General features: G+C 36.7%; 3 protein-coding genes across 5 annotated transcripts in view; 2 read left to right on the top strand and 1 right to left on the bottom strand.

The window, feature by feature from the left end:
* The first annotated feature begins 1218 nt into the window (after positions 1-1218).
* On the top strand, positions 1219-5023 carry LOC107699848 (neuronal pentraxin-2-like). Its single transcript, XM_016501251.1, has 4 exons — positions 1219-1414; positions 1765-2009; positions 3107-3286; positions 3542-5023. Exons 1-4 carry the CDS (start codon positions 1219-1221, stop codon positions 3767-3769), a joined length of 849 nt encoding a protein of 282 aa, XP_016356737.1. The 3' UTR covers positions 3770-5023.
* A 2748-nt stretch (positions 5024-7771) lies between these two features.
* LOC107699852 (transmembrane protein 130-like) lies at positions 7772-12858 on the bottom strand. Its single transcript, XM_016501256.1, is given in 9 exon segments — positions 7772-7968; positions 9196-9220; positions 9222-9291; positions 11601-11803; positions 11946-12030; positions 12117-12259; positions 12350-12521; positions 12600-12709; positions 12808-12858. Coding segments are annotated over 9 exon segments (969 nt in total). The 5' UTR covers positions 12816-12858; the 3' UTR covers positions 7772-7815.
* A 2952-nt stretch (positions 12859-15810) lies between these two features.
* The window catches only part of LOC107699869 (brain-specific angiogenesis inhibitor 1-associated protein 2-like protein 1), a 67388-nt gene continuing 59188 nt past the window's right edge, over positions 15811-24010 (top strand). For 2 of the 3 annotated variants that reach the window (XM_016501280.1, XM_016501279.1), the window contains exons 1-3: positions 15812-16078; positions 17002-17077; positions 17260-17346. In XM_016501280.1, coding sequence (XP_016356766.1) covers positions 16028-16078; positions 17002-17077; positions 17260-17346 — 214 coding nt within the window. In that variant the 5' untranslated portion in view covers positions 15812-16027. Of the gene's footprint in view, positions 16079-17001; positions 17078-17259; positions 17347-24010 lie in introns of all 3 variants that reach the window. The other variant, XR_001635506.1, reaches the window with a different exon arrangement.

Raw genomic sequence — 24010 nt, 5'->3', positions numbered from 1 at the left:
TCTATTTATATTTTTCTATTCAAAGTATTCTAGTTCTGTTTCTATTATTTATAATTAGAACTAGCCTATTTGTTTTAAAAAAATTGGAAGCTATAAGACATTTTAAATAGTTTAAAACTGACATGAGCATTGATAACCTGGCTAAAACTATCTAACGCACATTATCGACGGCTCACAGCAGTGTGAATAAGCTTACTAAGCCTAAAATGCAGCACTGGCTGTTTTGATTTCCATTTTACTGCAGATGACACGTGACCTCTTGCGGAGACCTGTCAGACTAATCTAAATCTCATTTAACTTCATCTTGTCCACATATAGTTACAGAACAGCCATAAGCTATAGAGTACACCAGAGAGTGTTCAGTTTAAAATCATGATTATTTAGATCTGAGCAGGGATGCAATCATACATGACCTCCACCACCCACCTGACCAGACAGAAGAAGCTGTATCTGTAAAAAAATAAACAATAATTTTTTTAAAAGTACAGTTTAAAAAACTAATTTTGAGGTAAGAAAGTAAAATTTGATTTGCCTGTTTTTAAATCACAGAACCAGTATAATCTGTGTTAGTTTTTCATTATAATTTGCGATATAATTTATATAATATCCACAAGCTTTTCATCTAAATGTTTAAGTAAACTAGAAATATCATGTTTAAGCATATGTGGAGGGTTTACACACACACACACACACACACACACACACACACTCACACTGTCTGTTATGTGAGTGTTTTATGTTTTATGTATTTCTTTTATATTAGTTTCCAATGGGTAGTGATGGAGGATGGTAGTCATTAACAGTGTTGGGGAAAGTTACTTTTAAAAGTAATGTATTACAATATTGCGTTACTCCATAAAAAACCATAAAACAATTACAAAATAAAAGACATGGAAAACATGAACATGAAACAAAACACCACATTACAGTAACACTGCTTTCCAATTTCTGCTGTGAGACTATATTTCTAATGTACTTCAAATGTTAAATACATAAAGGATATTTGTGTTGTTTAACATTTAATTATTGGAGGTTCGCGTCATATTCTGAGTTGTATTATTTTTAGGGAATTTTAGGGAATACTGAATCTTTGTTTTTTTTTGTGTGAGTGAGCGCTTTCTATGTACTGCAGTCCCCATTGACAAGGGTAGTTGCCCCGTGCAGTCTCTGCCTGTTCAAAGCGCAGCGGTCCGGGAGGAGGAACTGAGAAACACCGTCATGCAACTTCGCGAGACCATCCTACAACAGAAGGAGACAATTGTCAATCAGTTAGAAACGATTAAAGAGCTGACGTCTAAGCTGTCACGCTGTGAGTCTGACTCCGAAGCGTTTAGGAAAATTAATAAGGACACAATGGACGATGTGCCTAAAATTCCAAATGACACCATTGACGTTCTTGGAAAAACCATGCAGAGTCTGAAAGATCGATTGGAAAATCTAGAGGTAAGAGGGTTTATTTTAGCTATGGAAGTTTGACGCTTTGTCATATTCTACATGAATAAATAAGCAGATCAAATGACTAAAATCACATTTGTGCCGGAAGTTTCTCTGCCACGACTATTTTGGTAATTATGTGGAGGCGTTGAAGATTGACGGATTATCTCATTAGTTAGTAGGCTATGTCTCTATCCCTTAACCACAAATGCCAAAGTTACTTACGATGCCCCAAGCGACAAAAGGGGGTAATCAAGTTGTTTTGTGGTCCATCAGCATATTTCTACATCATTCAAGAGATGACGCAATAATCACACTTTTTGACTTTAGGAGGAGCTGGATTTAAATCACCAGAGAATTTCAAGATCTCTCTTCCTCTTCGCACAAATTACCTTTTTGGACAAGTAAAGAAAAGCCTGCCAGAAATGTACGCCTTCACTATCTGCATGTGGCTCAAGTCAGGTTTGAGCCCTGGCATCGGAACCCCATTTTCCTATGGAGTGCCTGGACAGGCAAATGAGATTGTACTGATCGAATGGGGCCATAACCCTATAGAACTGCTCATTAATGACAAGGTAAGGAACCAACGTAAGAAATGCAAATTTGGCATTGAATGTTATGAGGACACTGATGATGATGATTATTATTACTATTATTATTACACTGCAGATTATTATTCATCATTTAACTTATACCTTCTACATTGACATAGATGATACATAATGAATGTATAAGAAATCTTATGAGTATGTTTATAAACAATAGAAATGTCTTTCATACTTTTTTACAACAAATAGTACAAAAAGATGGTGATTTATACTGACAAACTTCAAAAAAGGAAAAGCAGCATAAAAGTGTCAAATTTATTAATACTGTCTAGATGCATTGCATGAGGGTTGACGTCATTGACGACCAACATCGAGTTCACGTGACATGGAAATTAAAAAAAACACGACTGCAGATGAGATTGGAGATGAAGATTAAATGTTAAAAGTACAATGACTTGAAAGCGTAGTTCACCTAAAAATTACAATTCTGTCATCATTTACTCACCCTCATGTCATTCCAACCCTGTATGACTTAGATTTTTTTCCCCATACAATAGAAGTCAATGGTAACCAAAACAGTCACACAGGTTTGGAATGACATGTGGGTGAGTAAATGATGAGAAATTTTTGGGGAGAACTATACCTTTACTCAGGGGCGCGGGAAGATGTTTTCGGTTGGGGGTGCTGTGTGTGTCCGTGTTGGGGTTTGGGGGGCGGGGATTAGGCTAATCATCCCATATAGAAAACATCACAAGTAAAATTAATCATGTTTATAAAGATAAACATGGGTTTATTATAGCCCACTTACAATTTACATTTCAGAGATCATTACAAATAAATTATTAAATGCTAAAACTGAATAAATTTAAATGAACAAATTTGGCGTTGCATTTGCAACCATGTGAAAACGGGGTGCTGCAGCCCCCTCAGCACCCCTACTTCCTGCATCCCTGCCTTTACTTTATAACTCCACAAGAACTGGTTCCTTGTATGGTGCTTTTTTGTTGTTTTACATCTTGGCAGTATAATTCCTTGTATGGAAAAAAAGAAACTTAAGATCCCACTTTGTGCATTAAAGAAAATAATATTGCTAAACTATTTTAATACCTCCTGTTGTCAAATAGGTGGCACAGCTACCTCTATCACTGAGTGATGGGAGGTGGCACCATGTCTGCATCACTTGGACTACTAGGGATGGGCTTTGGGAAGCCTACCAGGATGGCCAAAGATTGGGCTCAGGAGAAAATCTGGCTCCCTGGCACCCTATCAAGCCCGGAGGAGTCCTTATCCTGGGCCAAGAGCAGGTGAGAACATAAACAGAGCTGATGCAGCAGTTTTTGCTGCATTCCCAGACCTCACAGTACACAGTCACACTGTATCTCTAATATTATGCCACCCCTGCACAATAGTGTTACTGACTCATGAACTTTACACTTTAAATAAAACTTGACCTCAGGCAGTAAACAATGTCATAGAGTTAGCATGCACATCCTCTAAGAGTGAATAAAAGGGGTTATTGTTGTTGTCTTAACGAGGCCTGTCGTTTATGGCCTCAACAGGATGTAGTAGGGGGGCGCTTTGATGCCACCCAGGCCTTTGTGGGGGAACTGAGCCACTTTAACGTCTGGGATCGGGTCCTGCGCTCCACGGATATCACTGCCATGTCAAACTGCTCATCCTACATACCTGGGAATGTGGTGGCCTGGACCGACAGTAACATCGAGGTGTTTGGTGGAGCATCAAAGTGGCCGCTGGAGCTATGCGAAGATCGGCTATTTGACAATTAATATTGTCAAATATTCTATTAGTGAGCGATATTAAATCCTTTTCATCCTCAAAAAGTGTTCATCACTTAAAAAGTAGCAAATAGTTTAGAAAAATCTACTTAAATGAACTATATCAATGATATATTTAAATATTCCTGGATAGATTACAAAATGCAGATAAATGGAACATTTCCGTTGATATATTCAGTTGACATATTTGTGGCTAAAGGAAAGATGGTACTACCATGGTACTCTTAAAAATACCATATCACTGAATGATTATCATTTATGTACAGTGTATTTACATTATACTCCATGGTATATTACCATGTCACCTTTTTGATGCACACAAAAGCACACATCCGTATGTGTATCCTGTTAAAATATAGCTGCGTTCACACCATGTTGAAATTACCAGAATTATGAGATAACTACTTGTAAAAAGCGTTCATGTCCTTGTAGAACTCATTATTGCAATTTTTTTTTAACTTATCATGTGGAAACACTTAAAATGACAGCAGCTTCAGAAGAAAAAAATGCAGTTATTTCATATTTCTGATTAATAATTCCTATGTATGCGACTACTGTTCATTTCTTGATAATGCAAGAATAATCTGTAAATAAAAAAAAACATACAATACATTTTAATGTAGCTAGCACAGAGTTAGCACAGAATGACTTTCTAATGCCCCACTGACTAAACTATATGGTTATTAAAAAGGCATTTTCATTATATGTTGTATTGAGGTTTCGTGTATTGTTTACTCAAATTACACATTAATTTTGGTGTTAAGTGTTGCCATAAAAACTCATAATTCCAATTCTGAGGACATGAACAGCTCTAAGTAGGACATCCTGGGTTGCCATCTAATAATATTATTACAACATGGCATGACTGCAGCAAAAGCTTTTAGATCAAAAGAGAGTGTTCTCACGGCTTTCCGTGTCCTCTTTGAGTGTGCATTGTTGTCCTGTGGTCTTAGAGTGCCTAAGTTAACATGCTAATGTTTCATTACAAAGCTGTTTTTGATTTAAGAACAAGGCCATACATTATACAGGAGGAACACTTGGATCTTGTGTTGTACAAAAGTCTTAAATTTAGACTTTGGTGAGGGAAATCACATTTGAGATCAAATTTACAGTGGTGCCGTTAGCCTGTTGAGTATTACTGCAGACTGCCAGAGCTACAGTAATAATGTGCTTAGGGCACCATAAATCTTTCTTTTTAAAATCTGTCATCGATTCTTATAAATAGATATTTAAAGGGGTCATATGATGCGACGTTTGTAATGGGTTTTATTGGTTTTGTCTCGCCGTGCCGGGAGACGGCATCAGAGAGTGTGTTAAGGGGCATAACATTTCCGTCACACACTTGAGGTATTCAGTCAATCACAACGCACTGCATAGCTGGCCAATCAGAGCACACCTCGCTTTTCAGACCGATGAGCTTTATAAAAATCGACGCGTTTCAGAAAGGCGGTGCAATAATGTACAGTATGTGGAAAATAATGTGTTTTTTAACTTTAAACCGCATAAACACATTTCATTACACCAAATACACAAAATAATGTTCTTTTTAGCAACATCATATGACCCCTTAAATTAAAAATATTGAGAATCAACTCTTTTTTTAGAGTCTAAAGCCCATCTGTTTACACTGACTGAATTACCCATTGAAGATTATAAATGCTTTAACACTGTCGGATATTTTGAAGACAATTCATGAACTGTGAATTATGTTGCAAGGTCTGTTTCTTGAAATATATGATCATATTTTTATACCCTGTTTTTAAAGATGAAACATTTTTTTCAGATATTTAATTTAGTGTTGTTTTGTTTGTTGGAATGTCAAGATACCCATATTTTGTTTAAAAGCCTTTTTTTTTGTTTACCGTGCCAATTATTCAGGGTTTGCTTGACACTGCTAACCTGTGATTGCCAATGAAAAATAAAGTTTGCTTAGAAATCATTTTATTGCTCTGTTTCCTTTTTTTTCTACTGTTATATTATCCTTTGTGGTTTAGTGTGTTTTCTCAGCAGCACCAATAAATAAAAAATATATTATAATAGCAAGCAATTTTCTTTACAGCAGACATTGTGCATTGACCTTGCTTGTCTGTGGCAGTAGTTATTTTTTTAGTTCAGCTGTTCTAGCTACTCTAAATTTACCAAAATATACTGTAGAAAAGTAAAGTTGAAAAGTACTATAATGAGGTAGAGCTGTTTTCTGAATGTAACCTGTGGTTGAGGTCAAAAAATAGAAGGAGAGCATGTAATCACACTGCTCTGACAGACAGGTGCAGGCTCTGAGGGCATTAGCCTGTCTTAAGGGGATGAGATCAGTCCCAAGCCAAAGCTTGTGTCACAAAGGGACATTTCACAAGTCTGGACTAACAAAAAAAAGAAAAGGACTTTTAGAGAGGTGGAAATGACGATAAAAAGCTCATAGGTGGTGGCACATACTGTATTGAGTTTGGAAAGTTGGGAAGGTCTTTGGCTTCTAGAAAGAAAACAGCTGCATCTCTGTGACCTTCACCTGCAGGGGGTGAAAATCTCCAGCTTCCTCACAGCTCACATCCTTGAGATGATTAACATTTTAAAGAATTTTGTTTACTCAAGCTCTGCCAAATGCATTTCAGTCACACATCAACATGAGCTTTAAAGTGAAGTAGATATTGGATTGAATTACTGAATGATGTGTGAATTCCGGAAAGCAGAATTAATCTGAATAAGGAAGATTATAGATGCTTATTAATAATGCTTATTAATAGTTGGTAAAGTAGTTGTTAAGTTTAGGTATGGGGTAGAATCAATGGATCTAAAATATGGTCATGCAGAATAAGGCATTAATATGTGCTTTATAAGTACTAATAGACATTTATTTAGATGGATGCATTAAATTGATCAAAAGTGACATTAAAGACATTTATAATGTTACAAAATATTTATACAGTATTTCAAATAAATGCTGTTCTTTTTAATCTTTCTATTAATCAAAGAATCCTAATGTGTGTGTGTGTGTGTGTGTGTGTGTGTGTGTGTAAAGCAATCAGATTTTCCATCAAAGGAATAAATTACGTTTTAAAATAACAAAACAAAAAAAAAAAACAGTTACTTTAAACTGTAATATTATTTCACTGGATTTTGATCAAATAAATACAGCTTTGATGAACACAAGAGAACATAAAAAAAATCTTTCCAACCACAAACTTTTGAACGGTGGTGTAAGTTATTACAAGTTTTACTAATTGGATGACTGTTTCCTTGTGGAATAAAAACAGGGAAACAAATCTTTGTTAAACTTTTGGTAAGAGGTCCTTTCACATACATACAGTATGACTCCTGCTACACTTCTAAGGGAGCGAATAATGCCTGCTACTTTTGAGCTGAAGGGCACAGTTATTACTAGACATATGATGCATTGCTCATCTGTAGCCTTTAACCTAGAGAGGTATTTTGCGGTCCCTTGTGGAGCTGTAATTCTTGTCTTCCTGGTACTAGTGCAGATGGCAAATATCATTGATCATCACAGCAGGAATATACAGGTCAGACTCATTCATTCCAGGAGAAAGAGCTCTAGGTCTTAGACAAGGAAGCTCTCGCTCATAATCGCTCGCAAAGAAATATGGTCATTCTGTACAGCGGTGCGTTTTGCACATTTGGGTCAGGTTGAAAATTGTAACGATATTCCAAGGCACGCGCATGCAATCGCTCTAACCTCATGTACTTTTATACTTTTAAAGATTCACCACCAGTGTCAACATCCATTAGGATTTCAAGGAGGTTCGCATTAACAAATGGAACCTTCATGAAGTAAACCTTGAAACCCACTCAAGTACAAACAAAAAGAGCACAGAAAGCATTAGTGCATTCACACTGACAGAGAAGAGTGAATCAGATGAGCAAAAAGCTTTCAGTGCTCCTGTATTGTGTCGATTCACAGGGTGTTGCGTCAAGACCTCAACCAAGATCTTAGTTTCAATAGTAAGTAGATAGACCACGTAACTAAATAATGCAATGAAAGATTGATTTTAATAAATACTTCAAGTGTAATGTAGACAGGGCAATCAGGGTTGGGTGCTGTAGGAAGTCTCTGGCTGTTGAAGAAGGGGCTGGGCTTCATTTGTTTTAGAAGCAGGAGAATTATCCTGTAAGGTGACCGAAGCATCTCTGGCACGCAGCTCGATTTCTGTGAAGGAAAGATAATTCATGTCTGCCATCTAAAGACACACAAAAAGAGAAAACGGACATTTATTATAATTGGTAATGACACTTAAATGTCCAAACACTGATAAAGGCATCAGTAATCCACGCTTCTCCAGTCCATCAATTAATGTCTTGTGAAGCAAAAAACTTTTTTTAATAAACAAATCAATCATTAAATGGTTAAAATATAAGTCCTCTATTCATAATACTGCTTTCACCAGTTAAAAGTCCCCTGATCTGAATCAAAAGATATCAGCACCATCTTGAAGATTATGATTTGCAAATCAAGCACTATTTATAAGCAAAAACAGTCCAAAACAGTTCTATACAAATATGTTGATGGATTTTGAGTGTTGTTGGAGATGTGAGAGGACAACAGAGATTAAAGGATTTTGTTCACTGGAGGAAACATTATTATGGATTATGGACTTGTATTTTGTCCAAAAAGTATGGTTTACATTTAAAACATCTTATTGATGCATTTGTTTCCTATACATAGCTTTTTACTTCACAAGACATATTGTGGATTATTGTGTTTTTATCAGCCGTTTGAATTCTCATTCTTTCACTACAGTGGATCCATTGTTGAGTAAGTGATATAATGCTAAATTGCTCCAAATCTGTTCCAATCTGTTCCCAATCTTGGATGGCCTGAGGGTGAGTAAATGTTCAGCAAATTTTCATTTTTGGGTGGACTTGGACTATTCCTTTAAGACTGTGTCTGACCAACTAGCAATCAGTCAAGGGGTAATCTGGCTTGATATTCTGTTCAATTTAACATTTCAACACTTACTTCAACAAATTAGCATAAGACACTATTTAAAAAAAAAAACTTTAAAAAAAATCTTTTAAGACTACATTGATTTAAAAAGTACTTTAAAATCATCCTAGGGGACAGAATTGTTTTTGTAATTGAATCACCTTTAAAAAAATATCCCAATAAAGTATTTAACTCATAGCTTATTCTTAAGAGAATAGTTATACAACTTCACAACCACGAAAGAAAGAAACACCGACTCATTACTAAAATGACATTTTTTAGACAGATAACCAAAAATAATCCTCTGATAAAGGCTGTTTCATTTACTTTCTGGTCTATGTCAACCTCTAGTGGACAAACCTGAATGTTACACTTAATTAAAAGCATTTCCACAAAATGCGTAAATACATAAGCAAGTTCACATTGTTGTCTGTTCTTGTTCTCTTTCCTGATCTGAAACACTCACCAGAGCCTTAGACACGAGGGATTGCTGTTGTGGACGACACTGACACAGAGATGAATATGAGAGTAGCAACTATCACTGCAGCACAGGGCAATATGAAGATGAGACTCACAGCTAGGGGGAAAAGTATTTATACATATGAGAGTGAATGTATGAGACATAAAAATAGCAAACAAAGATTAGTGGGAAATGGCACTGCATGACCGAGTCACAGCCTAATATTTGATGTGATATTGCTTTTACTGTATATAAAAGCAGGGACCACTTGTGCTTTTAGGGGGCACACACATTTATCTTGACCAATTTTCTGAATCCGGATTATTGGAAGTAATTTGGCAAGGTCATGTAGCCTATCACAATGCAGTCACATAGGCCTTAGCCAAAAAGATTTCAAGTTCATTTGTTTGACAAGTAATCTTTCTGACAACACACATTTAGGCACTTTTCTGCATCTGTAAATTTGACACATATAATTCACAAACGCACACACACACACACACACACACCAAAACTCTGCTGCATCATTTTATAAATAGGCTAACACCTATATATTTGGTTGCATATGATCAAAGATTGCGTATGTGGATGTATTCGGAGAATCTATTGAACATATTTGAACTCGCTCAGATGAATGAAATTATTTGAAAAAATATTTTTATTTTGTTGAACGAAATTCAAATATCAAGTCAGTAAAATGATCTGATATATCACTATTGCCTAAGTTACACAACACATATTTTACGTACAATATGGTATGTAGCAAACACGTTTTAAAAGTAGGCCTAGGCAATTTGGGCAAGGGCAAACGCAGACGGAGCGACGAATCATTTATGAACGGCCATCACTATTGGCGCACCGCGCTCTCTTCATGTGGTTTCTCTTCTCTGCATTAATTGGACTTGGAGTAATTTATTTTACTCAGAGTTTAAAGGGTATTGCACAATAAATGACTCTTTTCATCCCTAACGCCACAGGGCAAACCATCTAGATTCTGAGCAGCACACCTGGAATATGTTTTGTTCCTGTATGAATCATTAATTTTAATGAATTGGTTGAATAATGATTCAATGACTTGTTCATGAAGACAGTCACGTGTCGCCACCTAATGGCTTAATGATATAGTATAAGAGACACTAAAGAAAAACATAAAAAATATAGCTTCAAGCAGCAATTAAGGGGCCAAGCACAACAGAGGTAAAATGAAGAGCTAAGGAGCTGTCTTTACTCAGTAAAAACCAGGGTTCCCCAACCCTGCTCCTGGAGAGCTACCTTCCTGCAGACTTCAAACTTCCAACTTCCAACTTCAAACTTCCAACCCTGCTTCAACACACCTGAAGTAGTCCTGAACAACTTGATTAGCTGGTTCAGGTGTGTTTGATTAGGGTTGAAGCTGAACTCTGCAGTATGGTACGTTTCCAGGAGCAGGATTGGAGACCCCTGTTAAAGACATTTGTTGATACAGCATTTTACTACAAAACTCAAAATGGCCGACATAGTAAAAATTAGGTACTGTTCAATTCGGTATGCTGTTCCGAATCTAACGAGACCAATCTTACGATTTTTGGCCAAACTGTTCAGAAATTATAAGCAGAAATGTCGTTTTTTACATTTTGATCAGTAGGTGGCGCTGTGACAAACTACTCATGTACACTCAGGTCATGCTCTTATAACACATACCAAGTTTGGTCAGAAACCAATAAAGCATTGCGGAGATATAGCCTCGTGTCATTTCATAACTTTCCCACAAACAGTTCTATAAGAATAATAACAATACTCTAAAGCGTTTGTAAAATACAGCATTTTATTACAAAATTCGAAATGGTCCATGCTCAAAATGGTTGACATAGGAAAATTGTGTATCGTTTGATTCGGTATGCCACTCCGAATCTAACGAGATCAATCGGAAATCTTTTGATAACTTTTCTTGAACATCTGAAAGTCAAAATGCTGTACTGTTGGGTAATTCAGACTTCTTCACGGTGAGGCTAAATGAATCATGAATGAACAATCAGTGGCCTTAAGCTGTATAACTGATGCTGTTTTGATCCAAATGTGGTCAAGCACAGTATTTCCTGACGCAAACAGTGATTTTTAATGGTCATGCTTATTCACATGGCTCATCTTTCCATGCATTTAAAGGGACATTTCACCCCCCCTCAAAAAAAAAACTTCTGTCATCACTATGTATGTCCCCATTCACTTTATCACAACTTTTAATATCTCATTTTGTGTTCCACAAAAGAAAAAAAAAGCCATGCAGGTTTGGAATGAAATCACAGTGAGTAAATGATGAATTTTCATTTTGTGACATTATATGTTCCAATTGTGCCACAACATGAGGAATACTTTGTATTCCACTTAATACAGGAAACATTTCAAAGTTACTCATGAATAATTGTTTGAGATAAATGTATAATACTTACAGCTGCTCTGCACATAGATGTTGTAGGATGTCTGGAGGTTGCTGATAATATTTCTCACACTCAGGTCTAAGCAATATGTTCCTACTGATCTGAAGGTGTAGTTCAGATTGAATTGGTTCCCGTAGAGCCTGACTAAATTGCAGGAAGTTGGACTGGGTGTTTGGCAATCAGACAAAACTCTCCAGCACAGCCAAACCGGAGGACTACACACATCACATGCAATAGAAATTTTTTTTTATAAAAAGTCAAGTCTGTTGACTTTTTTCAGAATGATGAAGAATAAAAGACTATATGAAAAATAACAGTCCTCCCAAATAATTTTTTACTTTCTTGAGATACATTTACCTTCCTCCAACCTGAAAGGACAGACTGCTGCTCTGGTCCACGTTATAAGTTAAAGGTCCTCTCAATTCAATGGTCTTTATGGCATCTACAAAACAAAAGAATCTTTGACATGTTAACACCACTGGTAACATATAAAGAGTCAATTAAAAGAGATAATGATTCTGCACCCACCTAACACAGTCAAATCTACAGAGTACAGCCCAGTTATTCTGGAATGTTGGGGTGTATTGGTTTCAATTCTCAGTTGAAATGTGTAGTTCCCTGGTAAAGTGTAGTGACATGTCACAAAAGGCTCTGGGCCTTTACGCACTTCCCTAAAAAACAATGACAACTGTAAAGAAAACAATTTCGAAGATAAACATTTAGTTCATTGAAATGGATTTATTTGTTCAAATAACCATCACCCATTGCCTAAGTCCCATGTGTATATGAAAGTGACAGAGCGCAGGGTATGCCTCGGGTCAAAGTGCTCAAATGAAACCATGGTGGGTATGTAAGATGCCAACTTCCCACTATCACGCAAGTATGTTGAATTCCCTTCCATTTGACGGAAAATGATCTTTCCTTTGACATTTCCTATAGTGAAATATTAAAACAATGTAACCACCAAGTAACCAACCAAGTCAAAAGACATAAGAGGACTAGTCAGCTTACCAGATAACTGATGGGATAACTCGTCGGGTATCCCAAAAGCAAGAGAGGAAAGCAGTGTGAGAAAAGCATGAACCAGAACACTCTGGATCCTGATGGAATTCAGTCTACAGCTTGAAATATAAACAATCAACATGAATAAACGATAATAAAGTCATAATAGAAAATCATATGTTTATATCCTTTACTCAGAACTACAAGCTATACATACCAGTTCATGTGGACTCGTCAGCATGGATCTCTAAATGTGTACAGACGACAGCTTGTGACTTGTTAGAGTATGACTGGGTCAAGCTTTCAATGTCTTTCATGCTGTTTGGTAAAGGCTTGAAATCATATCCACGTGTTGAATCCTTATGCTAATCTGAATAATGATGTGTGTTGTGCTGCCAAAGAAAACATAATTCATGCAGAAACATGACTAATTCACAAGCCCATTCCTCTACAGATGCCTGGATAGATTTTAGAGGATGTGCAAAAGTCTCTACATATTATTCCAAAGCTTTTAAAATATGGCATGTTGACTGGTGATAGTAGTCACACTTTTTACTACAGTAAGAATTTCTCAGGAACTCTAACTATAGTAGGCCTACAAAATAAACGGCCACAAAGTGGCGCTGTAAAAAGTGTAATGTTTATCAGATTATTTCTATCACAGTTGAATCATCTGATACCGCATGAATTTAATATCAATCTTCAATATACACATCACTCTCACTATCATGCTTGTTAGGGTACCAGTTTCAATCCATAGTTGCACAAAATTATCTTTAATTACCCAGAGAGAAATGGAAATTTAAATGTTAGAGTATTTTTAATAGTTTTCAAGCCGAAAACAGTCTGCATATATGTTAAATGAAACAGGCTGTGCGGACTCTCTCCACCATATTCCATTATTTCGTCTCTGACTAAACGACTTTATGACTTTATTATAGTGTATAACCAGAGCTGGATAGTAGCTGATTACATGTAATCTGGATTAAGTAATCAGATTCCAAAAATGAAGTAGGCCTACTTGTAATTAGATTAAATTACGATTTAAAATACTCGTAATCAGACTACAGTTACTTTTTTATGGATTACATGATTGCATATTATTTACACAATAGCAATAAATTATTCATAATTTATTGATTCTCCCTAATTCATCTTTTTCATCTTTAAAATGGTCCTTTCTAAAATGGCCTAATGCTTATACATTCAGAAAGTCTTCCAGTTTTGTGGAAGACACAGTATTTGACTATTGGAGTTACAAAAATCATTTCAGGTTTAAAAAGTGTTTCAACATTGCATCAACTACTGATAAACACATTATTTTTTATTTGAATTATCACTTTTGGCATTAAAATGCATAAATTCACAAACTTTTTTGTCATCTGATCCTCTTTCACCTAATATATTTACTTGAAGTACCCCTGAGATTTAAAAATAAATATTTTAATAAGCCATCATACTTGCATGTTCATGGTTCTCTGACCTTGGTTACGGTCACATGACATTTATGTAAACAAATAAAATATTTCATTTTTAGTACGTGTTTTATTTTGATTGATTTTAAAATTATATATTTTGATTGAACATTTTTATGATTTAATTAATTCTTAGCTTTTCATTAAACTCACAACACCCCTGTAGTTCCTTCACAAACCCCAGATTGGGAAACCTTGACGTAATGTAATGTTTAATGCACTTCATTTTGTTAATAACAATGAATGGAATATATAATTTATTAATTTCCTATTTAAATCAATGTGATATACCAGACAGGGGCGTGTCTACGTGGTGGCATTATATTGACATGGAGTCAATATAATGCCACATATATATGCAAAATAATGATAATATGTCGTGGCCATGAGATCCTATTGAGGGAACAACTTCTAGTTGATAGTATATGCTACCATATATTTTGCAAATACTGTAAACGCCTGACAATTATGCCAATAAAGTTTTGACTTTATGATTGCATTTACACCTGTATGTGACGATAAATGAGTGGTGTTTTCATTTACAAATGAAACTACGCAAATTATTCATTTATAATTCTAGTATTTATAATTATAGGGTTAGGGTATTTATACAGTTATTGTTAAATTCATCCTCTAAACTGCACTTCCAGTAAAAATTCCTGTCATATAGCATAATCAAAGCTTTATTGGCATGTCGGGCATTTACAGTATAGGCTATTATTTACAAAACTCTTCAAGGCTGCGTTTCCCAAAAGCATCGTAAGCCAAATGATGACAATGGTTCTTCAATCGATTTAGGCTTAAGATGCTTTTGGGAAACGCAGCCCTGAACGTTAAGTAAAGAGATCGAAATGAAGGTAAAAAAAAAATCAAATACATAACAACGAATATAAAAATATTACCAATAATAATAATAATATCAATAAAATACATGGACTTACAAGACTTGTGGAATGGATAAAAATGTTTTCTTGTAGGCCCATTTTATTTTATGTACTTTATTTAACATTTATTCATAATAAACTTTATTCGAATGTTGTCTACATCGCGTGCAACACAGTCCCGTAGCCTATTTTTCTCGCAATACTTCATTTTCTTTTGCAATTCTTTATTTTTGTTTGCAAAAAACACATTTATTTTTTCTCAATACTTTTATTTTCGTTTGCAAAACTTTATTTTCTTTTGCAAAACTTTATTATTTTGCATATATATGTGGCATTTTATTGACTCCATAGACGTGTGCTTTTAAATATTGTTGTCTTATGAATTGGCTCTGCTCTGTCACTGTCACTCTTTGTTTAGCGAGTGTACACGATGGATTATAACATACATCGTTCCGCAAACACAACCCCCTCACCCTCTTTTGAGCCAGTGCCCCCGACTGGCCCCCCCATTTAAAATGCTCTAGACACGCCCCTGATACGAGATAGGTCAAAAGTAATCTAAAAGTAACCCAAAAGTAGTCTGATTATATTGTGTAATGTAATCGATTACGGTACTAACTACAATTTCTGTAATGTAATTTGGAATCAGTAAATATATACAATTTGAGTTGAATTACTGAAATAAATGAACTTTTCCACGACATTCTAATTTATTGAGATGCACCTGTATATAGCCTATCAGATAATTAAACTTTAAAAAATATACCCACAGTCAGTAACCAAAAAGAACAGTGCAGGGGACAAACGATGAAAGATAAGGGAAAGAAAAATGATTTAATTTCTGTTTGACCGTAGAAAGCTCTGACGTCACGGATCCCACCTTTCCACGTGTGGCATGAGGTAGCGCGGAAAGGTTTCATCCTTCTCTAGTGCATCAGTGCAGTATCGTGTTGTTCTCGAGAGCGCCCGAGCGCTGTCGCTTCAAACACGTTAACAGGTGGGACGAAAAGACAGCCACAATTTCGGAAGTTGAAACAAACACATTGTCACCAAGGACGTTTGGAGAATACCTGCAAAAATGTCTCGAACCCCGGAGGACGTGAACAAACTCACCGAGAGCACATATAAGGTAGCGTCGGTTTAAACTGCGTTTATCTTATTGGTCAGTGATTAGCTTTTATTAAGACAACCACATGTATATGTATATTATTTGGCATTGACCACCTGTTGTTATGCCCAGTACGTACAGCCCCGTGAAAGTTGTGTTGGTTTGTTAAATAACGAAGTGTTATTTTATGCCACTTTTTGTATACGTATATATTATACGTTTTGTCATCAAGGTGCGCGTAAATTGTGCAATAGCGGTATGAGTGTATTTTAAAGCGCTTCAGTTGGGTTTCTGGGTTGAGTTAAGAAACCAGTTTGTGCTGGACTGTTTCTGTTATTGCATACCTGACTGTTCATTGTTTTGCCAAGGGTGTGTTCTTGGGAATTAGCAGAGGAACTGCCCAGAATTATATTACAGAAGGGTAAGGTCACTAGAGATCCAGAGGGCCCTTTACTTAAGCAGGACTTTGATCTCATAGGCAATATAATTACAAGTCAATGATTAAACACATGTATTTTTAGCTACAGTAGAGATATTTTTAGAAAGCAAATTGTGTTGTAAATCTCTGTTGTGTTTTATTGCATGGACAAAAAAAATGGGATTTACCTAGAATGGGGGAAAAGTTGCCCTTTTAAAATGTAGAAACAGGGACAGTTCACCCAAAAATTCAAATATCATCATTACTCATCATCATATTTCCAAACCCGGAGGATATTTTGAAGAATGTTTCAAGTGTTGTCGGTACAAAGAAAGTCGATGGGGTCCAAAACAACATTGGACACCACTGGCTTGATTGTATCGATAAAACAACTGAAGCATTTTACAAAATATCTTTTGGGCACATTATTTTGAGTCAGTTTTGAAGTTTCTTCAGTTTCATTCAGCAGCAGTAAGCTGCTTCCCCTGTAACTTCGAAATATGAGCTTTATTTCCTGCTCTTCCAGAATGTGATGGAGCAGTTTAACCCAAGTCTGCGGAATCTGGTTAACCTGGGGAAGAGCTACGACAAAGCAGTGACAGGTAATCACATCAGTTCATTTTCAAAAGAATAAATATACATAATCCTACATTTTTGCATAAAACAGCTCAAATGAAACCTAAAACTCTGACAAAAAAGCAATATTTCTCTCAAAATTGCTGGAATACAGGTAGTTTGGCTTCCAGTTCCTGTTAATCAATATGAGTTATTTACTCTCTTACAGCAATGACCTTTGCTGGAAAGGCATATTTCGATGCACTCTCAAAGATTGGGGAAAATGCTGCCATATCGCCTGTTTCTAGGGAGATGGGTGAGTATTACTCTCTAAACCGTCGCCCAGAGGTCCTAATATGGCCTTCGCTAATATAGATGTGCTCTGTTCAGAGTGTGGCTTAACATTTCCTAGCAGATGATTCATTGCGCTCAACATGTCTTGGAATATCCTGTGCCAGTTATTTCCTCATTTTCTCAAAGAGAGATCCACATTTGCGTCTGCTTTAAGCCCCAGACAGGTTTGGTTCTTGTTGACTTTTTGTGACTCAGCATCAGTTTGATTCATATCGTCTGGAAATGATGACAGAGCTTTACTGTGATTTATAAACTGCCATCTGTTTCATGGCAACTTTTCATACTTGCCACCACAGATCTGGCAAAGAATAATTATACCTTTTTTGTGCAAATTACAAAGATTAATAAGACAAATGTAGAAAAAAAACCTTGGGAGAAACCAGGCTCAGTCGGGGGACCAGTTCTCTTCTGGCCAGACGAAACCAGCATGTTGTGGTTTAATTCAAAGGACTCATTTGGTTCTCGTGGTCTTGTGCCGATGGCCGACGGTCTTCGCTGGGGATCTGTCTCTAGGGCTTGTCTAGTTGACATGGTCTCCGCTGACATTCAGGGATGTAGAGGTCATCTCTAGGTGCTGATCCACCATCTGGACTGGTTACGGACTGGATCTGGGTGGCTACGGTGACCTCGGAATAAGAATAAAACCGACTAATATTAGCGTAGATGTCATTCTTCTCACGATGTAACAAGAACATTGGGTGTTATGGGAAGTGTTCCTGGTTCTCGTTGACCTAATTAATGTAGCCTAACAATCCTTTAACAGATTTGAATGATAGAAAAATTATTGTGTGTTATGTGTATGCCAGGTTAAAGAGATGGGTCTTTAATCTAGATTTAAACTGACAGAGTGTGTCTGCCTCCCGAACAACATTAGGTAGATTGTTCTAGGGTTTGGGTTTTAAATAGGAAAAGGATCTGCCAACCGCAGTTGATTTTGATATTCTAGGTATTATCAAATGGCCAGAGTTTTGAGATCGCAGCAGAAGTGAAAGACTATAATGCGATAAGAGCTCGCTCAAGTACTGAGGAGCTAAACCATTCAGGGCTTTATAAGTAATTAGCAAGATTTTAAAATGTAGATGATGTTTAATAGGGAGCCAGTGCAGAGTTGACAGAAACGGGCTAATATGGTCAGAGTTGACAGAACCGGGCTAATATGGTCATACTTCCTGGTTCTAGTAAGAACTCTAGCTGCTGCATTTTGGACCAGCTGGAGTTTATTAAGCATGCAGAGCAACCACCCAATAAAGCATTACAATAATCTAACCTTGAAATCATGAACGCATTAATTAATGTTTCTGCATTAGACATTGAGAGCATGGGTCATAATTTAGATATATTTTTAAGATGGAAAAATGCGGTTTTACAAATGCTAGAAACATGACTTTCAAAGGAAAGGTTGGTATCAAATCGCACATAGGTTACTAACTGATGCTGAAGAATTGACAGCACAGCCATCAAGTGTTAGACATTGTTCTAGATTATTACATGCAGAGGTTTTTGTCTGATAATTAACACCTGTTTTTTTCAGAATTTAGCAGGAAATTACTAGTCATCCATTTTTTTTATATCAGCTATGCATTCCGTTAGTTTTGCAAATTGGTATGTTTTGTCGGGCCACAAAGACATATAGAGCTGAGTGTCATCAGCATAGCAGTGAAAGCTAACACCATGTTTCCTGATTAAATCTTTTGTGATTTACTGAGCTTCACTTGCTTTATCGTTTCCCGTTCTTCCTGGAATCCCTTTCAGACAGCTTAAATGACCACCAGACAGTGTGGATTCTCTCACATGCTTTGCACAGACCACCAATAAAAACACAACGTAAACAGTGACTTTGTTGACAAACCTTTCCACCTCTGATCCCCTTCAGAAAAGCATCATAACTCAACTGTTTCAGTGGAACATGCAAACTCAAAGTGCTTGTCATCGATATTCACAACAATATAGTTCAGTCATAAGACCATGCATCATATCACCATTTTATGCTGCACCTTTCTAATGCTGTAGTGATTGCTGGTGCAACCTTATCTGCAAATTTTCATAATGATCTCCAAGAGTGTTATGACAACCTGTTCTATAGATAAGGAATACATAGCTTAGTTATGATTGCTTGTGACACTTGATTGACACGAGGACTTGATTAAGTGAGAATTGTGACAACATCAACACGTCTGCAAGAAAGCTCCTGGAGAGTTACAAATAAACGTTGGTTAACACAATTTGAACTTAATAGTAATTAATATGAACTGTAGACTGCATGTCTGGGCCACATATCTCATCAAATGGTACTAGATAATGAATTAGTTCTTAAAGTGATTTCTCAAGGGAATTTAAACGTTCAGTTGGAGATGTATGACTGGAATGTAAGAAGTGCTCAGTTTAGTCACCACCCTTTTTCCTTTGCATACACGCTTTTCTAAAATTAAGACCACAAACATTCAAATGTAGGTGTACGTTTTTTTATTTTAATAAAACAAGTTCCTTAAAGGCATAATATGTAAGATTTTTAAATTAAAATATCCAAAAACCACTAGAACAGTGTTATAAATTTTGCTGACTTGTGTACTTACATTATCCCAAATGTTTTGAAGAATGTTTAAATCCAGAGAAATAAGCAATTTTAACTAGTGACGGACCGTGTCTATAGTGTCATTGTGTCGCCTGCCAATGACGTCATAACCCCTCGATTTCCGGTTTTGTTTTGTAGAAAACATGGAAACACCAAAGACGCTTTAATATGTTGTGCGTTTTAATCGGCCTTTGTCAGTCACGTGCGTTTATTATGTGTGACGTCACCGAGGCGCCATTTTGAAGGTATCGTTGCATTGAGTGATTAAATCGTCATACTGGAGAAACAGATGCAAACCAAGTAGATACGGTACCGAGATAATCTCAGCGATCACCTCCTCCAGCCTGGTGGGTCATCTTCTTAGCTGGCTGCAATGTTTTTTTTCTTAACTGCTCCCACTTACTGTTTAGTCACACCTAGCCTAACTATATGAAATGAAAATGTACAAAATTGTAAGAAATAAAAATGAGAAACATTAGAAATGTATTTTAGTGAAGTATTCAGTTTAAATTACACTTAAGTTAAAGTACAAACCCCCAAAAACAATTTAATTTCAGTAACGTTAGTGAAATAAATTAACTCTTTACACCTATGCATAAAACGATTGCAAGACATTTCATGGTACATGACCCGTTTCTGCTCACCTGCTCCCTGGTTGTCTGTTTAATAGCATTGACCCTAAATAACATGTGAATATAATGTTGGCTACTTCAGAAAACAGAAAATAAGCACATCTAAAAAAATCTCTTACTTACCTTTATGAAAATGTCGAGGATAAACGAACATAACCGGAGATATGTTGGCAAATATGATGATTTTGCATATCACCGCTGCAACCCAGGCCATGGGCGACGCCTCTTGTTGTTTAGTCTTTATTTCAAGTGTGAGACCTAAAATATCTTTCTTCGTTGTGAGTTTTTGACCTTTTCTATCATGTAATTCACTATTGCAGACTTTAACACAACAAGAACGTACCATTTTAAATCAAATGAAAAAGACAATTCTCCAACTACAGAACACCTTGGCTTTGATACCTTACAAATGGCGGCGATACCCAAAATGCACTTCGATTCTCGTGAGTGTGACGTCACCTTACAAAGACCGATAAACCAGTGACGACTGCACAGAGTAGCATTATAACAGAACTTTCAAATGTATCTAGTATGATAAAACAGCTCTGCTTTTTTTCCCCCCATACGCATGACCGGAAGGAGCGGAAGCGGTCGACTGTGGCATGATAAAAGCTCCGCTGCTTTCGAGCCGTGTGTCACGCTCGTTCAGCGGCCTCGTTTCGCTTCGACGGCTTTCAGCCTCTCCCTGCTTCATTCTACTACGTTAATAAATCATTAGCTCATCCATGAACATGAGTTCTACCCGAGTCCCGTCAGATTGCATCGGCTGTGGGGATGAAGACGACAACTCCCACGATTCCACACTCAGTCACGGCATCATCAAACTACGCCTTTGTCTCTTTGTTTATTTTGAATACGCGCCCTCTAATGGCGAAAATGACATATTGTGCCTTTAATGTCAAGTGTTTGACATCTTATGGTGGAATTGCTTGTGACAGACATTATCTCACTGCACAAACAGCAATATATAGCAAAATATTATTACATTTAGTCATTTAGCAGATGCTTTTATCCAAAGCGACTTACAAATGAGGACAATAGAAGCAATCTAAACTAACAAAAGGGCAATAATATGTAATTGCTGTGACAAGTCTCGGTTAGCCTAATGCAGTACACGTAGCAATGTTTAAAAAAAAAGAAATAAATAAAAACAAGTAGATCGAATAGAAAAAAATAGGGAATGCTAGTGTTAGAGGGTCTTTTTAAAAATAAAAATAAAACAAGTCAAAAAATAAAGAATGCTAATGTTATTGGGTAATTTTATATAATAAATAAAAAGAAAAGATAGAATAGAATAGAAAAATAATAGAGAATGCTAGTGTCACAGGCTCTCTCTTTTTTTAAAGAAGACAAGTAGTAAGAATAGAAATAGAATAGAGAGTGCAAGCGTTAGATGGTCAAGTTTTTTTTTCTTAGAATTAGAATAGATAATGCTAGAGTTAGAGGGTCAAATGAAGATGGAAGAGATGTGTTTTTACCAGTTTCTTGAAGACTCAGTTGCTTGGATTGAGTTGGGCAGGTCATTCCACCAGGAGGGAACATTTAAGGTAAAAGTATGTGAAAGTGATTTTGTGCCTCTTTGGGATGAAATGCGCCGTTCACTTGCAGAACGCAAGCTTCTATAGGGCCCATAATTCTGAAGTAGTGAATTTAGGTAAATGGGTGCAGAGCCAGTGGTGGTTTTGTAGGCAAACATCAATGCCTTGAATTTTATGCAAGCAGCTATTGGTAGCCAGTGCAAGTTGATGAACAGAGATGTGACATGCGTTCTTTTCGGCTTGTTAAAGACTAATCTTGCAGCCGCATTCTAGATTAGTTGTAGAGATTTGATAGATTTGCTGCAGGATCGGGCAGTTTTAGCAGTGTGGTCTGAGAAATTCAGCTGATCATCAATCACAACTCCAAAGTTTCTGGCTGTCTTTGAAGGAGTTATGGTTGATGTGCCTAGCTGGATGGTGAAATTGTGATGAAGTGATGGGTTTGTTGAAACCACAAGCAGTTCTATCTTGGCTAGGTTTAGGTGAAGGTGTTGGTCATTCATCCAGCAAGAAATGTCTGTTAGACATGCTGAGATCAGGATCAGGATGGAATGAGAGGTAGAGTTGAGTGTCATCAGCATACCAGTGATATGAAAAGCCATGTTTCTGAATGACAGAACCTAGTGATGCCATGTAGACAGAGAAGAGAAGTGGTCCAAGAACTGAGCCCTGAGGCACCCTAGTAGATAGATGTTGCGACTTGGACACCTCACCCCTCCAGGTTACCTTGAAGGTCCTATCTGAGAGGTAAGACTCGATTCACTGGAGTGAAGTTCCTGAGATGCCCTTTGCCATGAGGGTTGACAGGAGGATCTAGTGGCTAACCGTGTCAAAAGCAGTGGACAGATCCAGCAAGATAAGTATTAAAGATTTGGAAGCCGCTCTTGCCAGTCTTAAGGCTTCAATTGAAGGTCTCGATTGAATGTCCACTTCTGAAACCAGACTGGTTGCAGTCCAGGAGGATTTTCTGTGTGAGAAAGTCAGAGACTTGGTTAAACACAACTTGTTCAAGTGTTTTTGCAAAGACAGGAAGAAGGGATACCGGTCTGTAGTTCTCTAAAAGAGCTGGGTTAAGAGTGGGTTTTTTAATTAGTGGGGTAATCCAAGCCTGTTTAAATATGTTCTATAGAAAAAAATACTTGCCCTTGTAGTCTTAAAGGAAATGTTATTATTTGCTCTTCCAGTATGAAACAACTTTCCTTTTCTGCTGATGTCACTTAGGTTGTGCAGGCTATTAGGTAAAGGTAAAGGGTTAGTTCACCCAAAAATGAAAATTCTGTCATTAATTATACACCCTCATGTCGTTCCAAAACTGGCATCTTCGGAACAAAAATTAAGATATAGTTGATGAAATCAGAGAGCTGTTTGACCCTGCATAGACAGCAACGCAAGTGAAACGTTTTATGGCCCAGAAAGGTAGTAACGACATAGATAAAATAGTCCATGTGATAGAATTTTCATTTTTGGGTGAACTAACCTTTTAACTAATTACCAATTAGCCATTTGGGCATTGATTTAGCAAATTTACATTCTCTCCATTCTAAAACATAACAGTAACTCTTTTTTTAATCGTTGAATATCTGAAGTGTCACATTATGAAAGTAAAATGGATTGCAACCAGCAATTTATGTTGGCATTAACACTAGCATTTCCTGCATTTGAGGTTGTACATATTTCTTATCAAAATGTTTTCAGTCTGCAAATGTTTTCTTCAAATTTTTTTCCCCTCTGAGGTGTCTGCGTTATGCCGAGTTCACACTGCACAATTTTCAAACTCGTCGGATCGCCGTTGTTTTCACACTGCGTGACTATCTGGGGTAGCATTCAGTTGCTGCTGTGTTCACACTGCACGATGGATCGGCGACAGGGGGATTCAAACTGCAT

The sequence above is a fragment of the Sinocyclocheilus anshuiensis genome, unplaced genomic scaffold (genome assembly GCF_001515605.1).
Source record: "Sinocyclocheilus anshuiensis isolate Anshui unplaced genomic scaffold, SAMN03320099.WGS_v1.1 scaffold1280, whole genome shotgun sequence".
NCBI lineage: Eukaryota > Metazoa > Chordata > Actinopteri > Cypriniformes > Cyprinidae > Sinocyclocheilus > Sinocyclocheilus anshuiensis.
This window is presented reverse-complemented; position numbering and strand designations above follow the sequence as displayed.

Excerpts from the sequence above, each read along its gene's own strand:
- LOC107699848 (XM_016501251.1), top strand. The coding sequence starts at position 1,219 with ATGCAACTTCGCGAGACCATCCTACAACAGAAGGAGACAATTGTCAAT. Across the intron at positions 1,415-1,764 it reads TCTTGGAAAAACCATGCAGA|GAGGAGCTGGATTTAAATCA; the intron begins GTCTGAAAGATC and ends TTTTGACTTTAG. Across the intron at positions 3,287-3,541 it reads TTATCCTGGGCCAAGAGCAG|GATGTAGTAGGGGGGCGCTT; the intron begins GTGAGAACATAA and ends TGGCCTCAACAG.